The sequence below is a fragment of the Osmia lignaria genome, chromosome 11, assembly GCF_051020975.1.
Source record: "Osmia lignaria lignaria isolate PbOS001 chromosome 11, iyOsmLign1, whole genome shotgun sequence".
In the NCBI taxonomy this organism is placed as follows: domain Eukaryota; kingdom Metazoa; phylum Arthropoda; class Insecta; order Hymenoptera; family Megachilidae; genus Osmia; species Osmia lignaria.
Window position 1 is genome coordinate 8,439,300 of NC_135042.1, and position 27,276 is coordinate 8,466,575.

The 27,276-nt window shown below is 45.8% G+C and overlaps 1 protein-coding gene across 1 annotated transcript in view; it reads right to left on the reverse strand.

Moving 5' to 3' along the window:
* The window catches only part of Octalpha2R (alpha2-adrenergic-like octopamine receptor), an 84,303-nt gene extending 59,165 nt beyond the window's left edge, over positions 1–25,138 (reverse strand). Inside the window, exon 1 of the mRNA XM_034323875.2 lies at positions 21,054–25,138. Coding sequence (XP_034179766.2) covers positions 21,054–22,196 — 1,143 coding nt within the window. The 5' untranslated portion in view covers positions 22,197–25,138. The remainder of the gene's footprint in view (positions 1–21,053) is intronic.
* Between the last annotated feature and the right edge of the window lie 2,138 nt (positions 25,139–27,276).

Consider the following 27,276-nt stretch of genomic DNA (forward strand, 5'->3'; position numbering starts at 1 on the left):
CATATGGACCATGCGTCGTGTGCGTCTCGAACACGCCAGTAGGACGAACAGCAACGACGCCTGTGTATTCGCAGATAAGGCGGAAACACTGGAATCGTATATATCGATCCTTGGTCCCGATAAGATACGAGAACCCTACAACCTTGGACTCGGCTTCACGAGCTGCTGCTCACGGGAACAGTTTCGTGGAGAAGGAAACTGAGAGGGCGAGAAAGAGAGAGAGGGAGAGGGAGAGGGAGAGACTGGTAGTAGATGGAAGAAAGAGAAGACAGAGGGTTTTGTTCTCTTCGTAGCATCGATCGTTCGAAGCCGTCCTTTACCCAGGAAAGGAAAGGATCTGGTAATGAAGGAGACCGCTCCTTTCTCGCCTATACCGTCGATCAAAAGTTTCATTACTACTTTGCCGGCTGTTTAACGACAGAAAATTAACTGGGAAAAATAAGAAATTGTTCGTAGCAACTCGACCCTTCTAATCGTACTTTTCTCTAAGTGAAAAACGACTAAAGGAAATCTTATTCCCTTCTATCTTGAAATTTAACCCTTGCCCGGATAGGCTATTTAAAAGGCAACAGAGAAGATCAAAAGATAAAATGTTAAACGAGTGTCGTTTACAAAAGTTTAGTTTAACTTTCTTCCTCCCTTGACTTCTCGGAAAGAATAACATTGCCTCGTCCTTGTATACACGTGTAACGAAACTTTTGGACGATGTTGTATCTTTTCCATTTTCTCACGAAACCATTTCCTCTTTGTCTTTCCTCCTATCGTCCCCTCTGTCGTCTATCCATCCATCTCTTCAGTCCCGAATTCATCTGGCCGACTCCACGGAAACTTTTCACGGAACAAACTTCATCTCGAACCTTTCTTCGGATCGCGAGATTTCCTTTCATGGTGCACCACCTGCAAATATTATCTCACAGGGAGTCGCGAACGGAAGCTCTGCGAGACTTTGGAAAATTTTTCAAACCTCCTCGTCATCACGGTTACGCTACCGACGAGCTGGTTTTATAGGGTATCGGGGATACGCGAGCTGAAGATGGTTGGATGGGAAAATTTTGAGTCGTCTACGATTTATCGACGGTCCCAACGGGGAGCAATAAAATCGCGAGCAACCCCACTGTAACCAGAGTCATTTCGATCAGGTTGACCCGGCTAGGCTGCGCGTATTAACGTGAAAAATGACTTCCCTCTTGAAACCTCGAGTTGCTCGAGGGTGCGGAATCTACCGTGTGCTCCGTTCGAACTCTGTCCCCTTCTTTACTGTATTCTTCATTTTATAAATTTCTTCTAAGTAAGTTCCATCTTGCTTGAAACGTAGAAACGAATTCCAAGTTGCAACGGAATGCATTTCCTTGCTACGGTACCAACCAGAAAGTTCAAGGGTCAAATCGATTTGACGAATTCGTGACGTAAACGTGAGAATCGCTGACGCAAGCAGCACGGTCTCAGAATTGCGGACATTTCAACCATAGTTACTCGGAGTTCGCGTAAAAATCAATTTTTGTAGAATTCCAATTCTTTCGTGGTAAGGTAAATAAAACGAAGGAAGAATGAATTCTTCGAAGGAAATAAAGCGAATTTATCCTTGATCCTGACACAAAGACGAACGAAATCACGCTGGAAAGCTTACCGTTCCCATTACCTAAATTTCCAGGAAAATCTGGGCCGGAGGAGCGAGAAAGCACACGCGGCCAGCGAAGCAAAACGAAATCCGATTGTCGTTGGCGCGGATTGGACGACTTCCATCGATGGGTACAGCAAGAAGCACACTTGTTCACGACTGGCTGGCCGGAAGTCGTCGCAGTGGCGGAAAGGAAACCGCCAACGGAACCGGGGAATCGCTAGGGAACCGAGGGTCGTGGAAATGAAGCTCGGAGGCTAGCCATCGGCCGTGGAAATCGGTGACGACGGAACCATGAAACTGGCGCGTGACCCTCGAACCATGCGTAAAAGACACCGAGATATAAGGTAAATTTCAAAATATTCTTACCACGTAACTGACTGTATCTGTATCTATTTTATGGTTACATCCTGCCCTCGTACCAAAGTAACGACCAACTTTTCCTTCACCGGTGAAATCAAAGATTTATCTGTTTCGTTAGAAAGTCGACGAAGATGATACATTTCTGAAGTATTGCGCAACTTTTAACCCTTGTTTCGCTAAATTGACAAAGTAAGGACTTAGATTTCTCCCTTTTCCGATCGACCGCGTGCTTGTTCGATTTCCGTTCGACTCGGACAGCAGGCAACGCGGTGGAAAGCCGCAATTTCGTGGTAGCATCTCGGGAAAAGAGGGAAAAAAGCAGGAACCTATAGAACACGAGTGTGAGCCGCGCTTATGACGCATCTATATCGAGATTACGTTTTCCGAGTGAACATTTTCTGAAATCAAAGCGAATGTCCGCGAGAGCCCAACCGTGAAGTAGATCATTAGGATTCGTTTGGAAAGTTGAATCAATACTACGCCGTGATTTAGCAGACGACCACAGGGTATTGGCGATCGATCCATTACCGCAACATCGATTTCATCCTATTTGGACATTACACGGTATTAATTACTATTGCTAATGCACGCCGTTCGAGCCGCGGTAACGCGCAATCACGCCGACATGGCTAATATGTATTATCCCAGATAGCCATCAAGCGACAGGGATAATCGCGAACTCGGGTTCCTAGCGTTTAAAGGACTTCCGACTTGTCCGTATTTCTTGTTTTCTCGGTCGTAATTAACGCGACGAGGTTCATGCATAGGTGCAGCGCTCGCGTTTAATACCGGGGGATTTTAGGGACGAACAGGTGTGGTGAACGCGTTTTCCACTCGCTCAATGTCAACTTTTCCGGGAATCGTCCGCTTTCGTTCTCCCGACGCGTGTTCCAATGAAATTAAACGTTTTTCATTCCGTTATTATATTCATACGCGAACGAGAAAGAATATTCATTATTCGTATTGCTGGACAGGGGGTGAAGAGAAATTCAATTCCTGGTAAGTTTCTTCGAAAGAACTGTTCGAGGAAAGGGTACTTTAATCGCGGTCGAATTAGCGTTATTTCAGACCAGACCGAGTCATTGTTAATCACAGTTTCATGCGCTGGCATTTCGCGGCGTTTAACGCGGTTATAATTTGTCTGGTCACAATTAGTCCGTAGCGGGAAGCTAGAAATTCAGCAACGATTTGTCCGCGTTAGCGCGACTGAGCGTTCCGCCTCGATTTATCTTCCTATCCGATGGAATTCTGCAGACCGTACCATCTCGTTTCGTTCCGAGTATCATTCTTCTCTACGAGTGGATCAGTGAATTTATTTCACCCCGGACAGTGTACGAATCACCCGTTATATCCACCTTTATATCGTTCGCTCTCGTTTCTTCCGAGAGAATAGAAATTCAGGTAAAAATAACAGCTCGGTCGTGCTTTATAAACAGGAAAATGCAACGCGACATTAATGCAGGACGAATTAAAAATACTCGATCCATAGTGTGGGAAATTTGACCGGAACTCGGAATTTTTATTCTCCGCGTCAACTGTCTAATAAATCGAACAAATCTCTGGATGATTCTCCGGGCGGAAAGTTAGAAAAGCGAGTGTCGTTTCAAGCGTGTAGCCAATAACAGGCGGAAAAATGAAACTTTCCGATCGATCGACTGTAATAAACGAGGAGCCACGAGCGTTCGTTACACACCGGCCAACTTATCGAAACAATTTCTACGCCGACCCAATTAATTGACGCCAACTTCCGGCAGCAGCGAAATCGTTTCGACGATGTTGGCCACGGTATATTTTCTCTCGACCGATGAAATACGAAACTAAAAAATAAAAGAAAAATATAAAAATAGGTGGACGAAGGAAAGGCGACACAAAGGGAAGAGGGATGGAATAAGAGGGTGGTAGTGGAAAGATTGTTGGACGTAGCAGGTCAGAGGTTTCAATGGCTTGGCTCGAATTCCTTATCGCTTCCCATACATGCTTTTTGGCTTTGTTCCGATCGTTTCTCTCTTTCGTCGTGCTTTTGCTAAGTGTCTCGTCGGAAGGAAACGAGGGTGAACTGGTTGCAACGTGCCCGTAAAGAAACACCCTGTATCAAGGACTCTATAAAAACCACAACCCCTGTCCACAAAACGGAAAACTCGAAGCAGAACGAAGCCGGAAGCGGATTTCTAGAAAAACCGAGAACCATCGGAGACAGAATATTCTCTACCCCCTTCGCTCACCCAGAGGAATATCCGTCGTCGTTCGGCGTCGCGATGATACGTCGCGATCATCTGTCTCCGGTGTAACAGGCTGTCGCAAGAAATTGAGGACACCTCCCACGGAATCGATCAAAAACACGTCCGAGAGGAATCTTCTAAACGAGCTTCTCCGTTCTGATTGACCGTTTTTGGTCAATTTTGCGGCTTATTATCTTTTCTTTGAGAATATGAAATTGAAAAAGTGTCGTTTTTCACGTTTATTACACTTTAACTTAATTTTATCTATCGCACAGATTAGTCACTTTGCAGGATGCATAGAACGATGCTTTCAAACGTAATTCTATCAATCATCTCTTTTCACGTAAAATGGAACGTAAAATTATAACAAAGAGTCGGTGAAACGTTCGATCATCAAAGTGCTACCCAATATTTAAATCTGATAAATGGTTTGAAATTCGTTTCGTTTCGCGAGCGTTTAACAGACATTGTCTCGCGAGACGATTCCGTTCTATCTACGAACACAATGATACAGGGAATTTGTTACAGTAAATAAATGTAGAATGGGGGAATCCACGAGGCTAATGAGGAAAGTTAGAAGAGCCGCTCTGGCGCCAGGTATCTAAGAATATTTCGAGGAAATTAAACTCCCTCTCACCCTTGAGCCAGCTTGTTCCTTGGGGAGCGTGTATAAGAAGAGCGCCGTGGTGGGGTTCAATTTTAATAAGTGTATTGAATATCCAATTACTATGGGAATAAATAATTGAGGCGAAAGAACCTGCCGGAGAAGGTTTCCAGCCGTGATCCATTCAAGTTCATTTCCAATATCAAATCGCATTTTTCTCATGGAATAATCAGATTTTTATCTCGACTTCTTCAATTTTCTTCATTTGTCTTGGAAATCTTGTTTTGCAATGGAAATTCTTTGACCGAAATATTTTATGCCAAACGTTGGAAATAAATAAATAATCCTTGATTCTCTGCTTTCCTCCTCGCTGAATAATCTTGAAAATTCTCAAATTCTCGACACTATAAACGTTGATTCGTTCCGAATGTTCCGAGCAACACAGGGAGGAGTCGAATACCTTGCATTTGACACGTTCTAATAAAGCGCGCTGCGAGTAGGACGACGCCCCGCGTCGGCGTCGTTCACGTGCGAGCCGATACGTGCGTGTTCGCGAGGAATTGCAGGAAGATCGTTGAGTCTCGACAGGGAATGCGATCTTCAGACAAACGACGTCTACACCCTTTTCCGGTTCCGCAATTCTTTCTCGAGATCACAGCGGACCTCCTAGCGACAACGGATACTGCTATCCTTATTACCTGCCCGTACGATTTCTGATTTCCTCGTGTAGAACCACTCTCGTTTTCAATTTTCCAATGACATCGATCGAACCGTCAGAAAAACTGGCTGAGATATCTTTGGACCGACTTGTGTCATTCCTGTCCCGATTCTTATATTTAACCCGGCGCCTGAATATTTCGCGAGGAAGGTTGACGAATTTTCCTCGAGCAGTCGTATTTCCAGTACGGAAACGGGTTCCGCGTTTAATCAAGTTCCCCCCGGCTCGCGGAAGATCGAGATCCATTTTAAACGGGGTTCGCCGAGGGACGGGTGGTTCGAAAAAGGGTGGAAAGGAACCTGCTGTCGTCGCTTTGTTCCGCGTCACCGTATCGATCCATTTTCCTGTCGTCGAGCAAACTAACGCCGCCATAAAATTCCTCCCCGTCGTCGCAGCACTTAGTCCGGAACCACCGCGAAAAATTGTACGCTCGTTGTTTCGCGCGGCGCAAGAAATCGTTTGTCGTTTCCCTGCGACGCGAGGTGTGTGCCCTGCTGAATGCGATTCGTCCGCGCTGGAATTGCCTGCAAATTGTTCCAGGCTGACAGGAAATGCGTTCTCGCCGCAAACGGCTTCATTTACTCATTCCTGGTTGTTGCGTCGCGCCTAGTAAATCGTTTCAAGGTAAACACGCGTGAGAAACTGCGAACGCGTGAGAAATTCGATTCGCTCTTGATCAATTATAGTTCCTTCCCAGCAACGTGGAACAGTTCCTTTCCACCGTACTTTTATTTATTTTTTATTAACACCAGCAAAATATCCGGCTAATGGTGGCTGTAAGAGGCTGTAAAGTTAAAGGAATTTACACTATTTTCCAAGTAGCGTAAGTTCGAGTGAATCGCGAGATCTTTGTCTCCGTGGAGCGGTGGGATTAAAGCGTCTAAGAAGTTTACCCGACGTAATCAAAACGGCCTCTCGAGCACGATTGAGCTCTGCCCGACAAGACTGGAGGGCCCTCGAAATCCGAGGAGCCTGTAAGCATCGACGAACCGCGTCGATACTTGTGTAACGAAAACGAACGCTGGAGCGGACGTTGAAAAATTCGAGGAAACTCTCGTCGCACCTCCGATTGACTTTTTCCCTTTTCTTTTTCATTTTCGTTTACTTTGGTCAGATCTTCCGGTCGACGATGGAACGGTAATATAACACTAATGGAATGGCCGCCGTTAGTTCTCTGTCGAACTTGTTCGTGCGAGAATCGATGCTTCGACTGTCAGTGTCTGACTTATAACGCCGTTTACTACTGCGGTAGTGATGTCCGCCTTATAAGCGGAAGGAATTTATTTACAAAGAACAATGTTATTCTTTTAAATAGAATTTTAATAGAGCGTTTTAGAGCACGTATAATGATCTACAATTTAAATCTACACAAGGTCATGGGCGACGACAATAATGTCCAGGGACGATTAATTTGCAGCGACCACCTAGGGAGAGATTTCGGGGTCGACTCGAAATTGTTATTGTATGATTCAAACGGGATGCAACGCTCCCGGGTATATCAGAGAACAAACACGGCCTAAATGTTGTATCATAAATCTTGTCGGTGTTCTGACCCAGCTTTAACTATTCTCGATATGATAATTAGCGTTGAATGCACACCGCCGCGGTCCCATGGCCCGCTATTTGTTCGGGTTAACAACGTATTACACTCTGCTTTCTCTAAATGGAAATTGCTGTTTGTTTCTGTCCCTTTTCAGCCACGAAACCAACGAAACTACCCCTTTTCAGTTCATCAGTGCGCCTAACATAGTGACATTCTCGTAATTTCGCGTTCGCTCGTTTCAAGCGTCATAAATTTATGAGAAAATGTTCATTGATTTTTCTTCTCGTCGACGAATGATTTTGCAGAAAAAAAAGTAGAGTCGCGAGTTGTTTAAGCCAGAGCCACGTCCGCGTAATAAGTAGTAATCTGCACAAATAACAGCGTCTACGGTCGTGAAAACTCGGCTCTCCGGAGACAGACACGAGCGCGAGACGTTGCTGACGAGGACGAGAGGGAAAGAGAAAGACGGTCAGCATAGGGGAAGAAAAAGTGCAGATGCAGCCGGTAATTCCGTGGAGCCGGTCGTTCGGGAAGAAAGCTTGGGAATTACGGCTTATCCTCCGGGTCGAGTAGGATGCTCGTCGAGCGGAGAAGAAAAATACGCGATGCTGAGCCGCGCGCGTGCTAGTTAGAGGGGTAAGAGGATCCGTCGCGGTTCCGACGGAAAAACGGTAAAGTAAAATGGTAGGTAGGGTTGAACAAAGAGGCTAACCTGTAACGGGCCTCAAAGGCTGACATCGTTCGACCAAACACCTTCTTTCGAAGCTTACGTTACAGCTTCGCCTTAAGAGCTACTCGTTCGACCGATCGCACCTAAAGCCGACCGTTCGATCGAGCCTCAACGATCGCCCTTGCAACCGATTCTTCCGCTTCTCTGCTCTTTTTTCGATACACAGTTTTTCGCAAGCCATAGTAAATACCCGTGCCGGAGATACCGTGGAGCAGAGGAGCACCGCGTGTCAGCCTTCACCCTTTTTAATTATGTTTTGGGTGCGAGTAATTACCGGGCCGGGACCGGTGTGCACGCGGCCGTAATTAAATTTCATTAATCTGTGACACCGTGTCCCCGTGGGCTGTTCCTTCTTCTTTCTAGTTCACGTTTTCGTTTGGTAACTCGAATTTCTGGATGGCTGCAGCGACTGATTGTTTTTTTAACAAAGAGCACTAATTAAGTGTCTCAAATTTTAATGAAACTTTAATACATATTAAGTTTCAGTTTCACACGTATCATTGGCAAACGTTAAATATGGGATATTTAACGAGAATCGTCCATTACGTTTCCGTGCTTTTTATTTTCTTTTATTCTCTTTACCTGCTTCCGTTACAATCTCAGTCGGAGATTGTGAATATTTAAACGATCCAAATGGCACGACAGTAACTTTAATAACCGATGTAAATGGATCGAAGTACCGAAGGGAAAAATGTAACGACGACAGCGGATAACGATTAATTAATCTATCCTCGTGGACGTAGATGCTGGTTCAATTGTTTTTCATCCGTGCAGCCGATTACGTAGGGCGACGAAAAACGCCGTGGAAAAACGGGTTTTAGCTCGTGGCATTATTTACCTACGCTCGTTGCGCGACAATAGTATCGCCAGTGGAACGAACGTAAATTTCACGCGGCGCACCTTCCCTTCTACCGCCAGTCGTTCGTTATATTCTCGCAATTTGCTCTTTATCCTACTCGACGTTCTCTGCTTTTTTCCACCTTCTTGCAATATTTCTATATTTTTGTAATTTGTCCCGTTCTTTCGATCTACCTTCGCTCTACCTTCTCTGTTTTTCATCGTTCCACGTATTTTTCCACGTTTGTTTGCACCCTCGTTCGCTTTGTTTGGATTCGGTATCAGATCATATTTAACAAAGCTATTATTCCGCGACGGATAGATCGCTTTTAATCCCCTCGACGTTTCGCGTTTTGGAAACGCGGATCAGCCTTTGATGGAATTCGGTGGAGAAGAAAACCATCGAACTTTAGTCACGCAAACGGTCCAAAGAAAGGTTTCCTGCGTTCGACTTCCTGTTTCTTCCCCTTCGGCCTCGGTAGCTTGGCCATGTTTCCTTCCGGTCGGTACTCGGAAATTTCCTCTTAAACGAGCCACGTCATAAAATATGCTCTCCCAGGTTAAGACCGTAAAGTCCGCTCGTAAAGTCCGACGGACTTTTTAAACTCCATCGACGTTGGAAGATTCAATTTGACGCTTCGCCTACAATGTTTGTCAGTCGAGCGATTTTCTCGACGAATAAAAAGTAATGGGTCAACCTTGCCGGACCGGTGAACGTACAGGGTGTCGTCTCTGATCGGCAAAGGGAAAGACGGCAGGAAAATTCGTGTACTCGATGGATTTTTGATTGATAAGAAATTCAAAGGGTATGAGTAACTGTGTTTCGAAAGAAGCATGGGAAGATAAAATTGAAGGAAACACTTGTTAGATCAGGCAACTTCTTCTCACTCTGTTTCGTTTCCTCGGTCTCTGCTCGGTTTCGACCCCTCTCTCGCCTCAAGTTTACACTAGTTCCCCTTTTATCGGTGCGGCTGGAGTTCGCCAACGTAGTTTAGCCTTTTGATAGGTGGTTGGTGGCGGTGACAAAGGCGTGTTTGTCCTATTCTCGCCCCTTGAGTCGACCTCGATGCGACTACTGCCTCTCGACCGATGTTCGCGCCGGCTGCGCTGATAGTAGGCATCGACGACTTAACGTTGGCTGCGTATCGATTTAATTTCTAACCCGACCTCGGTGTAGATTGACCCGTTAACTTCGAGCCCGGCCATGGGTTACCAACGAGAATATACGGTAGTTGAACCAAACGCGACCCTTTTAACTTCGTTCCAAGCGGCATTTTCATATTTTCCCAAATTCTCTTCTCCGTCTGCAGCGGGCGAACGAAGTACAGGGTACCTTTTCTGAAATTCTGCGATTCTAAGGGTTACCGTGAATTATTTCGGCTTTCAAAAGCGCGTCTACATTTTTTAACGAACGACAAAGAGGATACGGGACGGTTTTTTCGGCTACGGAAAAGGAAGAGCCCGCGGACTGAGTTCGCGCAGTCATTAAACGAATCTGCCGGGCAGAAAAGAAGGAAATGGTTGTGTCAACAGCCGCGAAGAATGGACGTCTCGCGAACAACCAGATGGATACCATAGGGAAGAGATTCGTCGAGATATCCGGACAAAGTGGATCGAGAGACAGGCGACGGAAGGAGAGGTCGTTCCATGGAAAGAAGAGGGAACTGCAAGCGGAACGCACTTAACGAGGAAAAGACCAACAAAAGCTTCAGATACAAATAGAAGGACGGTTAAAGAACGTCGGAGAATGTATCGTTGAAACGATGCTCGGCCAATGTTTCCATTGTCTTTGCTGATATTGTTTCATTTATTTACAAGGCTGAGATTTATTTTCTTAATTATAAAAACCAACGCAATCTTATTCTTGACACTCGGATTGGTAATACCAGAATCAGTGTTGCTTAAAATAAGAGCGTGTAGAAGAAAAAAATTTAACGAAGACGGATCTCTCGTTCTCATGATTCTTTTCTCGCTCGACGCTGTTTTCATCTTCGTGGTCGGACAAACGTTCTCTCGGTTCGGACAAAAGGGATCCTTCCGTCTGGGTAAATTCCAGGTACCCGCCACTCTCGTCGACTAATTGATCGGAGAAAATTGAATCAAGACGAATAAGGCGGCCAGTTAAATTGAGACAAACTGCCGCCAGCGTACAGTTGCTTGCCGGGCAAATTGCCGTGCAAGATGCATCCACGAGAGGAAGCCCACCGGCTTGGTATAACGTGGCGCGATTAATGGAGCCTCGCTTACGAAGCCATTCGTTTTCATGCTGGTTTATTCGGAAGAAATTAGTTGGCCGCGAATGAATCGATCCTTGGTAAGTCGATCATGAAGCGGGAATATCGCGAGGAATGCATTTTACCCGGCGCCGATGCTACTTCGTGATTACCGATAACAAATTACTTAATTTCTACGTTGAAATGTTAATTACTTTATCGAGCATGCAGGAAGTACTTTTAAAGTACTACTTTAAAAGTGTTTAAAATGAAAGGAAAATAGTTAGCTAAATTGCTTCGAGTCCTCTCGAGACGAACGAATATTTTCCAGGCTACGGAATTCTTTTGTTAAGAAGTTAGATCGAAGTTGAGAATTTTAGGTCGCGGTTACGTAAGTGGTAAAAACGCGAGTGAAAAGCGCGAACCCGTTGCCGCGCGATTTAATATTTCTGCCGTGTCGCTCTGTCTACCGAGCCCACAGTTTGACACGTTCGACTCGCTTCCGTAGAAATCAGACAGGAACGCGTTCGGTTTCGCAGCCGAAGGAAACACGTCGAAGCTTTGGATGCGGCACCAGTCATTTTTCAGTTACGCTTCGACAGGGTGAAAGACAAATATTTCCATCCCCGGGACGACAGGGACGAGAGAACTTTCATTTCGCACTTGGACCGGTTGAAACGAGGGGCGTGTCGAACGCGACAAAAGAATGCCTAATGGGACAGGAGCAGCCGGGCTATTGCATATTCCGGCAGCTTCTCATTAAAACTGGATAACTTTTACACGAGTCGATACTGCGACAGCTCGCCAATCGCAGCGGATTTTGAATTTCGATAAGCGTTTTATCGCGTCAAAGGTATATATCTATAAAGCGATAGATAATCTTCTTTGCGAGAGCAATTTTTCTATAACGTTTGCAAAAGGGTAGTTCAACAAAGGGTAATTGGGTTATCTTCCCAAACTTTTACAATATTATATATTTTGATGGTCGAGTTGGTGAAGTTTAAACGAGAGTTTAGGGTGGCTCTAAGGATAGGGTGTTATTTCTGGGGTTACGAGTCAGAGCATGAAAGTTAATGAATGATAAGATAACAAAACGACTGAGATTTCTATTTGTTTGTTTAAAACGAGATATGGAAATCAAATAGAAATACATGCTTGTTGAGTTAAAGAGGATACACAGAGGAAACTGGCATTACAGTCCTGTTAGAAACTTTGTACATAAGCTGTTTTTGAAGTTTCTGAAGTTCAAGGGTAATCGAATTACTGAGACAATTGTTCAGAACTATTACACTGGTTATTATAGAATAAAAATATATTATTTTTGTAAAATAGAAATTTCAAAAACCATCCCATCGATTTTTCGTTGTTTCGTCTGACGCGTCGGACGTATCATTGAGCTGCTCTACTTTCAAGGATTCAAATTAAAGAATATATTAAATTTACTTGATTAAATATATCAATAGATTATCCTGGTAATTTCGTAGTCTGATCGAAGTACAATATGCGGGAAGAAACGTTCGTTCGCGGATAAACGTACCAACTTGTAATCACGAAATGAGTTTGGCTCTCCACCCGTTTCGGACTACGACGTTTGACTTTCTCGTTGGTTTGCGCGAGAATTTCTCATCTCTGCGTTTATTTGTTCGAACGGTAGATCGGTTAAATCCTTTTCAAGGCTAAATGTTGTGCTCGGTGTTTCTCTGATTTGGAAGTTGCCGATTTAGTTAAATTCGAGTGGATTACTATCGAACGATGCTGTTTGCTCGTGAGCGAACAGTGTTGCTGTTAAATTCAAGGAACGTATTTATTTTATCATCCGTACGTACCGCGGTATGCTTGAATTATCAGCGGTAGAGGTGAAATCGTTGACTCGTACTACTAGCTACCATACCTTTGAACCAAGGACTCCACATTATCTGTGCCCAGTGAAAATTTCTCTTTTATACAGATCAGGGAATTCACTTTTAATGAGGATAATTATAGATAACTTCTAGATTATCTTTCTTTACAAAGGATAAACATATTTTACTGCAATTTAAGGGAAGTCGGACATTGTACCTCAGCCCATGTAAATTTTCCAATATTCAATGTTCCTTTTCTAAGGAACCATAAGCGATATTTTTAAGTATTCTTTTTTGTTCGATTCTTCTTATGTCTCTGCATACTTTGACGAGGGGATTTTCAAAAATTTTAAAAAGTATGTTAGTGAAAAATTTTCAAAGTTTGGTCCTAAGAAAAATAAAAAAGTTACGCTTACAGCTGAATAATTTTTGAAGAAAACAATATTTTGAAAAAAAGCCATGTTAACATATATAGAAAAAATTAAGGAATCAAATAAAAAAGAATTTTTAAAGATAACCCTAGTAGTTCCTGAGAAAAGATACATTTCCTCGTTTTAGTGCATAGGTGATGTTTCCTAAGTGCATTCCTGCACCATATTAGAGCTTTTTGGGATTCAAAATTTCCGAAATTCGAAATTCGAAAGTTTTCACCAAAATCAAAGACCAACTCCCCTTAATATCTTTGCAGAAGGGTATATTGAAGACTGCGGTATGTAGTCGACAGAGTACTGCAACTACAGCTTGCAAGATACTCGACACTCTCGACTTAGACGAATTCTCGATCTTACCGACTGCTCGGTTCTAACGTTTCACTCGAAAGTTGGACCACGGGGTTCGAGTTTTGATCCCTTAAATCCGAAGAGCCCTCGTTCGCGCGCGAAGAGCCATTCGTAGCGGGACGTCTAATTAATCCTGCCGGCTTTATTACTCGAGCTCGAGTGCGGTCTACGGTTCACCAAGGCACACAAAAGGCCGTCGGATTTATCGTAGCTAAATCGGGCAGCCACAGTTGCGGGTATAGAACAATCGTCGCCGCGACGCTCGTTAATCTGTGTCGTCGATCGGGACGCGTGCTTTTTCAGCGAAACCTGTGTGCCAACACCGGGCCACTCAACAGTTCGATGCCCAAAACGTTGATCGACAATCAACGTTCCCGGTGAACGACGTTCATTCGCGATGCGGTTGCTTTTAATGAAAAGCATTTATCTCGTTAATACGATTAGAACGATGGAGCTTCGAAACTATGCTTTGATTGTACGGGACATATACAATACGATACCGTATTTAGTCGATCACGTATATTCGATGAAAGAGGAATAATTGATAATTTTAATATCGAAATGGAATAAAGATTGTCATTTCCCGGGAGCGTAAGAAAATTGGTAGATAGAACGAACGAAAAATTTCGAACGCGGACGACAGGTATTTGAATGAAGATTATTGCGAATATTGCGGAAGCTTAAATTCCAAATTGCCTGCAGCGGTCAGCAAGCTTTTTTCACGGCTCCGTGCTCGACGCTGTAACGAAAAGGAATAATAACAGTAATAACGAATTCCGCAGATAGAAGCGACGAATGCGATTATTCCACGCTCGTAAATGAAATCCGTGGTTATAATTACGATGACCGTGCATCAGCACAGAGCTTTACCAAGGATTCTTGCAAAAAAAGTTCTTCTACGAGTTATGAGTTACGAAGTTTCATTAGGAAGAATATTAATCGTGGCTAAGAAAGGTGCGTTTCGAAGCAAAAGTCATGATTCGAATCTTTTCTCGAGATATTCGAACGATGGAGCTGTTACTGGAGTATAATCGCATCGAAAGATAGCGATGCCTTTGTAACAGCATTTTTCTCGCCGATGTAAGCGAGAGAAACGCTGCTCCTTGGAAAAATTTCGAATTTCCGGACTGAACGTTTCATTCAGAGGCACGAAGAAACTTTAACCTCGAAATTGAAGATGCAACGATACTCTGGCGAGCTCGTTATCGAAGTATGCCACCGTGAGGAAAGCTGATTCCGCCTCGTTTCGAAGAACCCTTGAAGAACACTGATGCACTGGCGGGCTCCATGAAATCGCATGTAAAACAGCTCAAACGTATCTAAACTCCCTGAAATCTTAAACTCGCTAATATTAGCTTGTTGCCTATTAAATGACTGATTTCGTAATATAGAAAGCCTGACGTTTCTCTCGAAGATACAGGAAATGGTATGAGAAACAACGGGGCTACGAGGCGCGGATACTCGAAGGCAATGTAGTTATCTTTCCAAATTCTTTTTCGTAGCTGCGATATACAGTATATTGGGCTGGAGGATGCCTGGGGAAACGTTTCCGATAGTAAAACCGATCAGTGCTGCTAGTAAAGTTCGCAAGGTATCGTTGGATCTCGCCTGCGTGCCAAAGGAAATTGAGTTCGTGCACGGAGCTCGTTACCGAGAGCTGGGAACTCGCAAATTTTATTTCGATCCTAGTTAAGCGAAATTCGCGCGGACGAGATCGTTTGTCGTTACGAGACGTTGTGATTTCGACGAGGAAACGAATTCGCTGCGCGGCTCGCTCCTCGAATGGCACTTTGGCGAATCTCGCGATTCGTGGATCAGTCGGGACGAGGCTGAGATTCGAAAACACTTACAGTTCCGCACGATTTTCTCTTCTCCTTGAGCTTCCACTGACGTAATCCGTTTCGTGGTAGAAGGACACTTATGGGTGATAAGGTTCTTCGCGAAGACACATCGGGAAAGTAGTTCTTCTTTATGGCGAGTGACGAGCTTGTAAAGCCGAGGCGATGAAAATTGTTTCCAGTTTGATTTTGTATTCGATGACTTTAGTCTTCAGGGAAACGATTCGAGTGCCGGGTTCGATTTAACGAATTCAAGGTATTCTCTTCGAAAGGAGGCTAAAGGTTTAAAAAATTCGAGCAGGAGGTTCGATTTTATGCAAGAATACTTGCCTTCGAGGGTCAGAGGAAACGGATGTTGATGGAGAGAATCGACTTTAGATGATGTACAGAAGCCGAGTGGAATCCACCCGCGCTTTTCCATGCGTGGAATCGGTTGCGATCGTAAAAACACGCTCGTTCACGGTTTGATTAACATTTCCGTTCGCCGCGAGGCAGGTTCGAAGGGCAGACCGAAAGGATTTCCATTTCATTACTCGCCGAGCACTCGGATGCTCGAGCTAGGACCAGGTTAATTCGAGCCAACCGGAATTCCTCGAACGAGCTCGACTTACCGTCACTGGCAACCGTGAGCCCGTCTCAGTCGAAATTTATTAGAACTTGTAACGGATAATGCACCCCAGAGATGCAACTTCTCTACGCTCATCCTCGGCCATTTCGTGCGGCGAGCATGAACTTAATCGCATTAGGAGATTGAAGCGCGTCCGTACCCGAGAGGGTGATGAGAAACTCGAACGAACGAACCCCTCCTATTTATCAGAGGCTGCTTAACAAACCTTTCGAATTGCACCCGAGCTGCGATTATAAAGTAAACGAAAGGAGAAGAAAATGCTTCGCCGTGATTTCTTTCGAGTTTCAACCCCTTTGATAGTAATAATTGCTGTTTCAACTAATTAGATTCTGCTTCTTGTTTTTCGCGATTCCGAACGGAAAGTTTCTTCGAGACAGATCGTCGAGAAAACGAGTCTCCTTTAACGCTAAATCCGTCTGCTGAAATCCCAGGACGTCGAGTGGAAATGGCCTCTATCGATTACGGTTTAATTACGCGCTTCCGTTTACGAGTTTCGGCTCACCGGGCAAAAGAAGACAGCGATCCATCCTGCAAATGTTTCAAAAGTACACCGCTCTTTGCCGTAAAAGAGTCCGTTAATTACGGACTCTTACAACTTTTATTTCCAATCCCTGAAAACTGTTAGTTGAAGAACTATGACACGGATGAATGACAGAGAAACGATCGTCGTTTTTATGCTTCGAAACACTTTAATCGACCACAAATTCCGTCGAGTGGAGTCTGGTACCACTTTAAGTGCTCGTTGAAATACCTGTTCGCTCGCCAACTGGCTTTGCGGAACGTTTTACTACACGTTTCCTGTGCGCACCATGCCGATAAACAACTCGACCATTTGTAAATTCTACGAGGATTAACTTAAACGATTTCACAGACCAACGCGAGTTTTCGTTGCGATTTAATATCGTGTCTTCCTTTTGTTTCGTTATCTGGCAATTTCCTTCGAAACGGGCGGGACATTTGATTCGAGATTTCGTGAGCCGATTTCAAAGGCGCCGGGACATTTCTCGGCTAAATGTCTTCGTCCGTAGGCCGATTGGTCGTTGAATATTCTCATTCGATTGCGAACGAATTAGGGTACAATGTTGGGACACGATAAAGATTGTTGGGATGTATTCTTGGAGGGAAATCGAGTTCATTTTCTTGTCTACGGTATCAATCAATCCCATTCAAGCTAGCCGTTGAAACAACGTAAGGCAGAACGAATCGCCGCGACAGTTCGCCACCGCTTCTTAGCATCGTGCTAGTGGGTCAGATTAATAAACATAGCCGCGTAATGCACGAACGAATCGAGTAACGTGCCGTTATGTCATATATCATGGGAGGGAGGCGGGTCGCTTCGAGACAAGCTGTAACATAGAGGGAAAGAGAATCGATGGAAGCTATTAGCCGGGTTGACCTAAATGACTCTGTTGAGAAAAAAAGGAAAAAAAAAAGACCTGAGACCGAATCATCACCGGAGAGGATTTATTTTGTGATCCAGACGTCAGCGGTTCGTTTTCCAAACGAAATTAGCAGAATAACAAGATGCTCGACGCGAAACCACGAAAGAAAGAAGAGGGAAATGAATGTTCCTTGCAAGATTCAACGTTATTTTTCTCTTAACGCAATTCATCGCGAGCTGGCGTCGCAGCCGCTATTACCGAGCTGACAATCCCTCGAAAGAGACGGCCAGCGTCGCGATGCTCGTCGTCGCTGGATTTTTCCGAGCGGTAACAAACGGAGGGGGACGAATGCTCGCGGCCGGAGGCAGGCTGGCAACTCGGAAAGACGGCGGTAAGACTTCAATCTTTTAACGTGATTAGTTTGCCAGCCTTTCCGTGGACCGATGGAAGAAAGAAAGGAGAAAGAAAAAAAAAAAGAAGAGGAAGAAACGGAAACGAACGAACGAACGCGTTGGCCCCGTTCCCTTCGTTTCCTTGCCCGACGAACTTTGCCTCCGGGCCACCCTTGTCTCCTCTAATCTCGTTTCACTCTTCGTCGTTGAGTATTCACTGGCTGAGAATGGCTTTGAAAGCGAACGATCCTTTCGAGGTTAATTTTACCACTACCGACAGATTGCTCCTGCTACCTCCGTTGAAAGCTTTAAGAATCACAGCCAAAATAGCAGCGTATTAAAGAAACTCCACCGTCGAATGATATTCGATATCACGCGATATCTACTGATAATTAGACCACGAAAGTTTCCATCAAAATTATCATCGCTACCAGAGATAAAAGATTTCATTTCATCTCCGAGAAACTGATCGCTCTTAACCCCTTGAGCTTACAGTTCAAATGTGTTGAATTTGGTTGGAATTTCTAGTATGGTTAAATTTTGAATTTAATTCTAATTGTAATTTGCTCAATGAAGGATTATTGAATGCTATGTATTATTTATTTTAAAATTGAAGCAATAAATAGATAGCTCTGACTGACGCAACCATCGAAAAAATCATAGGTGAAGGGGTTAATAAAGTTCACGAAACTGCTTACCGTCTTAATGAAGCATCAGAACCGCGACACGAGCAGCTGTTCTTGGCATTACACGTATCCGTGGCGCGATCCTTGGATTTTACACGAGAGATCCAAGCGCGAACTTAATGCCGACTTTAGTTCACACACGCAGCTTAACCCGATAAGCTTCAACCCCTTGATTCCAGCTAGCGCGACGTCCTGTTGCCTGTCACCCGATTTCATCTACCAACTCTCTCTCTCTCTCTCTCTCTCTCTCTCTCTCTCTCTCTCTCTCTTTCTCTTCTGAATCGAGTTAGTCAGTCTTGGACCAAGAGATTGACGCGGCCAAGAAATTCGCACGCGTTCGTTCGTGACTCGCGTGTACGTAATAACCGATCGCTTACCTTCCGTCACGATACGCTTCCTTTCCGAACCGAACGCGATAACCGACCTACGTTCAAGCGCAATACCTTTCGTTACTTATTTGAAAAGGATAGCAACAAGTTTGCGAAATAGAACACACACGGTCAACGAGATGTTGGAACGGCTAGCTCTCGACTTTCGTGATCTCTGAAGTCGAGGATTTGAGAGAGCGGATTTAAGCAAAGTCGTTAACGAAAGGAGAATTTCTTACAAGAACCAAGGAGTCCGAGTGTAGCAACTTTTAATGGATCTTGAGAACTTCTCTCTGACTTTAAGATACATCTCGATGTTCATTTGGAGAACGTTATCGATCAATGATTTCGACGGTGCACCAGATACACGTTCCTTTATTTTTCCGTATTTTATCCGTCACGGGTACACGTGAATTTCTCAAGGACGAATAATTTGAATCTGTTCTCGTTCTAGTACGTTTCATTGTCGATTTTCAACGCACTTGTACGAACAGCTTGGAGCTTTCAACGGAACGAGCCTCATTATCTCAAATGTTTTCAATTACCTCTAGAAAGTTACAGCCATTGAACACGGTTGTTTTGTTAATCAACTTCTGTTTCGCATTCCGTAATCTACATCGAATTATGCCTAGCGTTCGAAGCGCTTGAAAATCAGGGATAAACGAAAAAACTGAAGGACCGTTTGTACAACGACGAAGCAACGCGGAGTTAACGAGAGCGAGAAGGTTAACGCTTCGCGATTCAAACGAGTAAGCTAACGCGTTACAGCGTCGTTAAGGTAATGAAAAGTCAGGTTTTCTCAGGCAGTGGTTAACTCGATGAACGTTTATCGCCGTGGAGCTTTTAACATTCGGAGGGTTATTAATATCGGTAGAGGAATGAAATCGCCGCGGCAACGTGTCCGGGGGTAGTTCCAGTTTCGACAACAGGTAGCTTCACGTATCTCGATTGAGCGTGTTAATAACGCGAATTCCGTTTGACCGTCGCTGCCAAAAATTTCGTGCGGTACAGTTTCGCGTTCCTATCGCGAAACGAAGCTTAATTAAACAGAGGTTGAAACCGGCCTCGGCAGCGCACCGTTAACGACCTCGAGAGGCTTTCCAATTACTAAGAGTTAACGAAATCAATGGAAACTGTAAACCTTTGTCAGCGGAAATTCCATGTGTTTTCGAGCTGGTTAACCCCGGTTCACCGGCGGAAAATCGTGGCTGGGAATCGAGTATCGTATGAAAGACAAAGCGTTAAAAAGGAGAAATAGAAAGAGGTAGAGGGAAGAGAAAAGGGAAAGGTCGTGAAGTTGTACGGGTCAGCTTGGTGAAGCAAACTGTCAGGCGTAGAAATCCAATCTTACGGGGCGTTTTGTAGAGGCCAACGTAAGCTGGTTTCGAGGGGTTGAAGATAAGGGTGGGTTTCGCCGTTGCATAAAAGCCAGACGTCCGATACTTCTCTTCTCTTGTCCACTCCTGCTCTCAAACCCTTCTCTCGCACGTTCACTATAGGATACACCGTGGAAATGCTTCGACCGTATAGACCACCTTGCTTTTTTACACCACCTACGGGCTACAGCGAACGAAGAATCGTGAGCGAGAAATCGCGATATTAATCTGTTGGATCCTTCGAGACGAATCGCTGGATAGATATAATGTTGAGAATAAAAGATGAATTTAATTTCGTTTGAAAAGAATGGGAAATTGAAGCGAATTTAATAATTAACGTTTGCCCGAAGGAAGCTTTAAAGGGCAATCGAACGTTGAAGAAAGTTGACGAGATTTTTCAATCGGAACAGGTCTAGTGCCCTTTAAAGCTGCTTGACACTGACGCACACTTGACGTTTAAGGCGTAGGCAGATTGATAACCGGATAATTCGATATTGTGTCGGGAATAACGAGAGTTAAAGAGACGACGTGAAAGGGTGGTAGGTAGGATTTCAAAAGGTTTTCACGGTATAACCCCCTAACCTTTCGCGATTATCGAAGAAACTCGATTCAATAAATTTGAATTCCGCTCCCCTTTCATCGCTGCTAATCCATCAATTAGAGCGATGGAATCATAAATTCATTTCCTGAGAGTAATTAAGAACTCTTGGAGGATGATGAGTAACAATGGCGTAATGAATGAACGAGTACTTTGGACTACCATGATTTCTTCGAACGATTTAATTCCTCCTGGTGAAGAGGAAACGCGATCACTTATAACTTGCTGTTTGCAATAGTGATTCAAGGAATAGTTATCTCTAAATTGATATCCTCTCTTGTAAGGGAAGAACGAGATTGCCGGGTGAAAGAAACGCTTACCTTACACTTGGGGTACTCTTCGGCCGGAGTGGGTCTTTTCCATCCCAACAGAGGGGGGATGCAAACTAGCGCTGATAGTAGCCAGACGAGGGCGATCATTAGGGCTGCCCTGGCCGGGGTCCTCTTCTTCAAGTAATCCACCGCCTGCGTGATGCTCCAGAACCTGTCCAGGCTTATCAGGCAAAGATTCATGATGCTGGCGGTGCACAGCAACACGTCCATGGCCGAGTGTATGTCGCACCACCAGTAACCGAAGATCCAGTAACCCATGATCTCGTTGGCCAACGAGAATGGCATGATCACCAGGCCGAGGAAGAAATCCGCGACAGCCAGGCTGGCTATGAACCAGTTCTGTATGTTCTTCAGGGCTTTCTCGGTGGCGATGGCGATGATCACCAGCATGTTCCCAACGACGATCACGATCATCAGTAGTGTCGCCAGGACGGAGGCCATAATGATGTGCGGTAACGTGTAACCCGATGGGTACATACTTTCCCCGAACACGAAATACGATTCGTTGTACAGGCTAGCGTTCCACGGGAAGCCAAGACTCTCGTTGAAAGAATCATTGAACGATCCACCGAGATCCTCCATCATGCCCCCCAAACCGAACAACAGTTCCAGCTCTCTCAATCTTTCGATGTCTTCGGTACCGATACCGAGAGCAACGGTGCTGTTCGAATCAACGGTGCTACCCTCGCTGGTGGCAGCGACCTCCACCTGGTCGCTCTGTTCTGTGACGAGAAACGGCAGCCTGCTTCCTGACGCGGTGTCCTGGCCACCGAATCGAGTCGCTAGATTCAATCTGGCACAAGCACAACCACCGTTCTTCCTCGTTTCTTCCTGTCGCTGTACAATCGTCCCAATCCCGGTATCGTTCCCGTTCACCGTATCAGCTGGTTCGCTCGGTCGTTGATCGATGACGTCGGGAAGTTTGCCACCAGGATCGGCGACAGTGGTTGTAGCCAGTGACAGCAGCCGGCGTGGATGCTGCTCGTCGTTTGGGATCGTGCGGGCTTGGTTAGCGGAAGACGTAGCGGCACCGGTTGATCGAGACCACGTCATGTTCTCCTCGAAGACGCTGGTGGACGCCTGTGTCGGACTACCGGCGTCGATGGTCATAATGCTGCCGAGGAGCGGCATCACTCGCACCCTCGCCGTCGACTGTAGATGCTATCTCGACAAAGTCGAGGCGGACGTGGTGGCCGCGCGCGGGTAGCAGCGTGCTCCGGGTGCCAGCTCGAGTAGCAGCAACAGCAGGATGGTAGTGGTCTCGTCGCATCTCGAGGCCAGGGGCGTCATGCCCGTTTCAGGATAATGTCATCGTCATCAAACGGACAATGTTTCGCGGCGAATGCGAGCCCTGCTCGGCTGACTGGATGACTGGTTACCTTCGATAACCTCGCCTCTTCACCCTCTCCAACGATTAGGGATAACGCTATTGTTCTACCTGATCTACAACACGCAACACTCCTCCGGGCACTTAACTAAACGATATTCGCTTCGAACACTCTCGATTATCCCCGTTTACAGAGTTTCCTCGCGAATTAAGCGTCGTCGGTGTTGTTTCAGCATTGGACCGAATCTTTTTTCTTTTTAGAATCTGGTTGACGGCGGTGCCGGTTCGCCTCGGGACCTAGGTCTACCACCTTTTCTGTTCCCCGTTGAATCTCAGTCGTACGTTGGCCCTTGATTTATTGCTTGCTTCGGTTGCGACTCCTTCTTCGTATTCCCGGTACACCGACCGGTCTCACGATGACGGAGTTAATACGGCAAGAGCGTACAGAGAGAAAGATTTATGGATATGTCCGCTAGGCGGTTGGATTAAGGAGATAAAGGCGGATAGGTGACACGAAGATGCAAGATAGAAAGAGGCAAACTGGATGAAAATAAGGAAGAGATTGAGAACGAGCGTGAAAAATTGGTCCCCCTTTTGTTATCTTCCACTTAGATTTAAAGCTCGATCGGCTTCAGACGCTAATTAAGCGAGCAAAGGTGTCATTTCGCGACACGACAACGTTCCGCGAAATTATATCGAACGGATCTGGAAGTCGATCGCGGTGTCCCGACTCGTTCTCCTTTACTACTTGTGTCGAGTAGTAGTAGTAGTAGTAGTAGTAATAGTAGTACTCTCTTTTATTTTATTTTTCTTCACCGAATTTCTACGCGCGGCTCGACGTTGCTTTCGATTTCAACGACGTCCACGAGCTAATTAGTTATCGCGCCAAAAGGCTAAAAGGCTAAGCGCTGGATACCCGTACTGCTCCGACTTGCTTATTATGCGAATTGTATATTCTTATTATTTTGTTCGTTAAAACGGATTCGAACAGAATCGAACACGCCACCACGGCGATAGAAGAAAAATTCGCGACAGACAGACAGACAGACAGACAGACAGACAGAGAATATTAATTAGATGCTACGCACGCACAGACACACGCGATTAAAGAAAATTGAACCGTATCTTTTCGTACATACATTTATACATGAATTCGTTCCGTTTTCTAATTAGAATCTATTTTTCGATTACGCGTGTAGTAGACTCGAGTACGGCTTTCGACCGTTCCACGAGCTGCTCCTGGTCCTTAGCGATACAACTTACGAATTATTTCTCGTTTATCCCCGACTCGTTTCCCTTATCACTTTACACAGTCCTATCACGTATGTAGGTGAGCTGGTGGAGAACAGAGAGGTACGCGCGGGGGAGGACAAAAAGGAAGAGCAAGAACGCGTCGAAGTTTCTTCGATGAAAGTCGACGTCCTCGACCCTTCTGTACACCTATTTACACGCTCGAGATTCGTCGATATACGCCCCTGAACCCTTCTTCGGCTCGTCCTTTAACCCTCGCTCGTTTCACACTACGGATCAACAGGATTCATTTACAGGGCGAGGGGGGGGAGAGAAAGAGAGAGAGAGATGCGCACCATGTTCACGCAAATTACGCAGATAGGTTTCTCGCACAGAAAGTGTGCCAGCAACTCGGTTAGATCGGTCGACGAACAGTTTCCAACACCAGGAAATAAAAATTCCCTCTCGAATGGATCGAGGTATTTCGACCGTCAGATCCGAACGTTCGTTCTCACTCTGTTCCTTCGTTATTTCGCGAAATTTAGATCGAAGATCAGGGCCGACGACGCGTCACGCTGCTACCTTCTCCGTCGAGTATCGCGTCCTCGATCACCGTTTCCGTTCGAATCATTTCCCATGAGAGGATTCGTTTCTCGTACGTTGATCGTCCCCGTTCAACGCATCGTTCCTCCTTACTTCCGACACTGAAACTTCACTCTCTTCGCGTTACGTCCTCTCCCGCTTGGTCCCCGATCACACGAACGATCCGTCCGCGGTTCTTCCTCGAGCACAACTAAAGCACACGACGAAACACGCGCGGGAAAAGGAGCTCGCGACGAGAGGCGAAAAGTTCGGAGCACCGTGGGGTTCTTGGAGGAGCACAGTCCGGGGTCGAGCACACAGACTTTCGAACGGGACACCACTTGGGGAGAGTAGCGCGCAATCGAACGGTTCGAGGATACGAGGGTGGAACGATTTGAAAATGATAGAAGAGCGAGATTCAAAAGTTGCAAGAAACGTATTGGTGTCGGAACGCGTGACACGGTGTCGTCGTCGTTTTCGTCGTCGTCGTCGTCGTCGTCGTCGTTGGTCGATCCGATCGCGGGTGGCTCGTCCTCAGGATCAACTGGGTGCACCCTCTCCTCGTGGGTGTTGGAGGTTTGATGCGTGCGTGCGTGGTGCGTGCGTGCGTGCGGACACCTCGAGGTTGTCTCGTGGATGTTTGGGAGCGCACTGCAGCCGCGAGGGACGAGCCAGGAACTCGGACTCCCTCTCGTGTCGTTCGCTGGATAAAGACTCTCCTCGCAGGATGTCGGAAAGCGTGCGACGGAGAAAGGTGGGATAAGGGGAGGGAGAGGAACAGGGAGAGAGGGAGAGCTAGCGCGAGGGTGTGCATGTGCGCGTGCAACTCGGTCCACACCAACGTTGGCCCGCCAGTCCGTGAATCCACGATTCTGCTTCGGGTCTCGCGTGGCGCGCGCGCGCGCCACCAACGATGCCCTCGTATTGTAAAGTGAGGGAGAAAGAGAGGGCTGCTGGCTCACTGGAGGCTGACTGGTGGCCCGACCGACCGGTCCGTCCGACGGTACCAGCGTCGGGGCGCCGTCTGACGGAGTCGCGAAACCTGCGGCGCAAGCGTCGCGACGCCGCCAGCAGACGACCGCCGCGCTCTGACAGTCGACTTTGGACCATCGACCGATCGGTCCGTCACCGAACAATCATCCTCTTATTCTCCTTCATCCTTGCGCTATTGTTTCCGTCACTTCGTCCTTGCCCTTCTTCGACGTTCCTCCGCGTTTCAGCTACGTGAACATTCACGGGGCGCCTAACGCCTCCAACGACAGCAGTTGATCTAATCGAATCGATCTAGCCGATAGGGATCTAATGGCAATCGCCTACCTTTTGTTTGGTAGAATTGAGTAGACTGGTCGAATCGAATCTCGTTGTCAGATTAGATTTCACCGATTGAATCATCCGGGTCAATGAAATACGTACCCTTTGATCGTGGTTGATCGTTCACCAATTCCTTATGCTACTTCGTGTTTAAAACTTGCCTCAAAACTTGAAACTTCGAATGGTCCTGCGAAAATAAAAACTGTCCTAGTATGAATTAGGTAAATTATTCGAGTTGTTCATGATTCGTTACTTTTCGTTTCGATAACGAAATCCCAAGGGAGGATGCTATGGAAGCGGGTTTCGTAGCCGCGTCCACTAAAGCCGACATCCATTTGCTGCGATCGTAAATTAGGCGACCACAACTTGATAGTCGCCTTTAGAACATCGTGCCACCGGATCGGGAATATATTATGCTGCTCCCTGGCTGGTTGTTACCGGCCTGAGGGTATATTCACGGACGACCACCACCACTGTGATGGGTAACCCAGATGATCAGAGCAACTTAGACATCGGCTCTGATCACGATGATGACGTGGATAACGCCGACATTGGTGCGGCAGCGTTAATCGGTTGATTGGGGTCATTGATGGTGGACGTCAACAATCGGTCGCGTTCGATTCGTTCTCGTTTTCCTGACGTTCGATCGGTTGGTCCCGTTTAAAGGTGAAGGCTCGAAAGTTGCACGGTGGGCGTACAGGGATGGATACGTTTAGGCGTATTATTTCAGAAAAATTAAATATCCTTGACAATTAATTACCGCCCTCTCGAATGAAAATACCCGTTTTAGTCTAGATGAGTTACGCGTATACAGTATTATGCGTTGAATGCGTATTCTATCGTACAATAGGCCTCGTTCGCTGCGGCAAAATACCAGATCCGAAATCTGTTTGCCCGAATATTAGGGCACGTTTGAGAATCTCTTCCGCGAAAATTTTAATGAACCACTGTTCGAGTTCTATTCATAAACCGGATCGCGTTTAAGGATCCTCTGCATCGTCCCTCGTAGTTGCAATAGAAATTTGATTAAATTCCTCTCCCGTCCCATGTACTGTTCCAGCTTACGATACTTTCGCGATGCTTTATTAAATTTTTACCCAACTATCTACAGTTTATTGCGACCGAAAATCAACAGATTCGCGAGCTAATATTTTTACGTTCGAAATTAACTTGCATATCCTTTGGAGATCGATTAATTTGCCATCGTTGGAGAAACGTTAACTAGCAAACATTTTGAATTCGCGTTTACAAAGTATCCCGAAATTCGTCGATGCAGTTGTAAAATCGAATTAAAGCGCGTGAACGGTAAATCAAGATGGACGCGAAAAACACACGACCCCTACGAACGCGAAATTCCGTTGCTCGAATCGGACGACAGTATTCGACGAGACACAGCTGGCGGCTCTAATTGCGAGCATTTGAAACTGTTTGAAAACTGCAATCGACGCGGTCAGAGGTTATTTACGAGGGAACGTTTTCTGTACCGCGAGCTAAATAGCGCGAAGGGGTTGCGTTTCCAGCCGCGGCAGAGGACAGTTCGGAAATTACATGCAGCCTTCGACAACTCGGCAATCTTGTAAGCGACCGGGAAACTTTCCGAAGGGTAGAACGACATTACCAACGCAGATTCGTCGTTTGAAGTTTGACGGCAAGTTCTGATCGTTCGGAATCCTCCGAGTTCCGATAAGTTCGCGATCGCGTTTCCTCGATGGATCGCGAGCAGTTTCGAGGATGGAAAGAAAAATCACTGGTCGTGAAAAC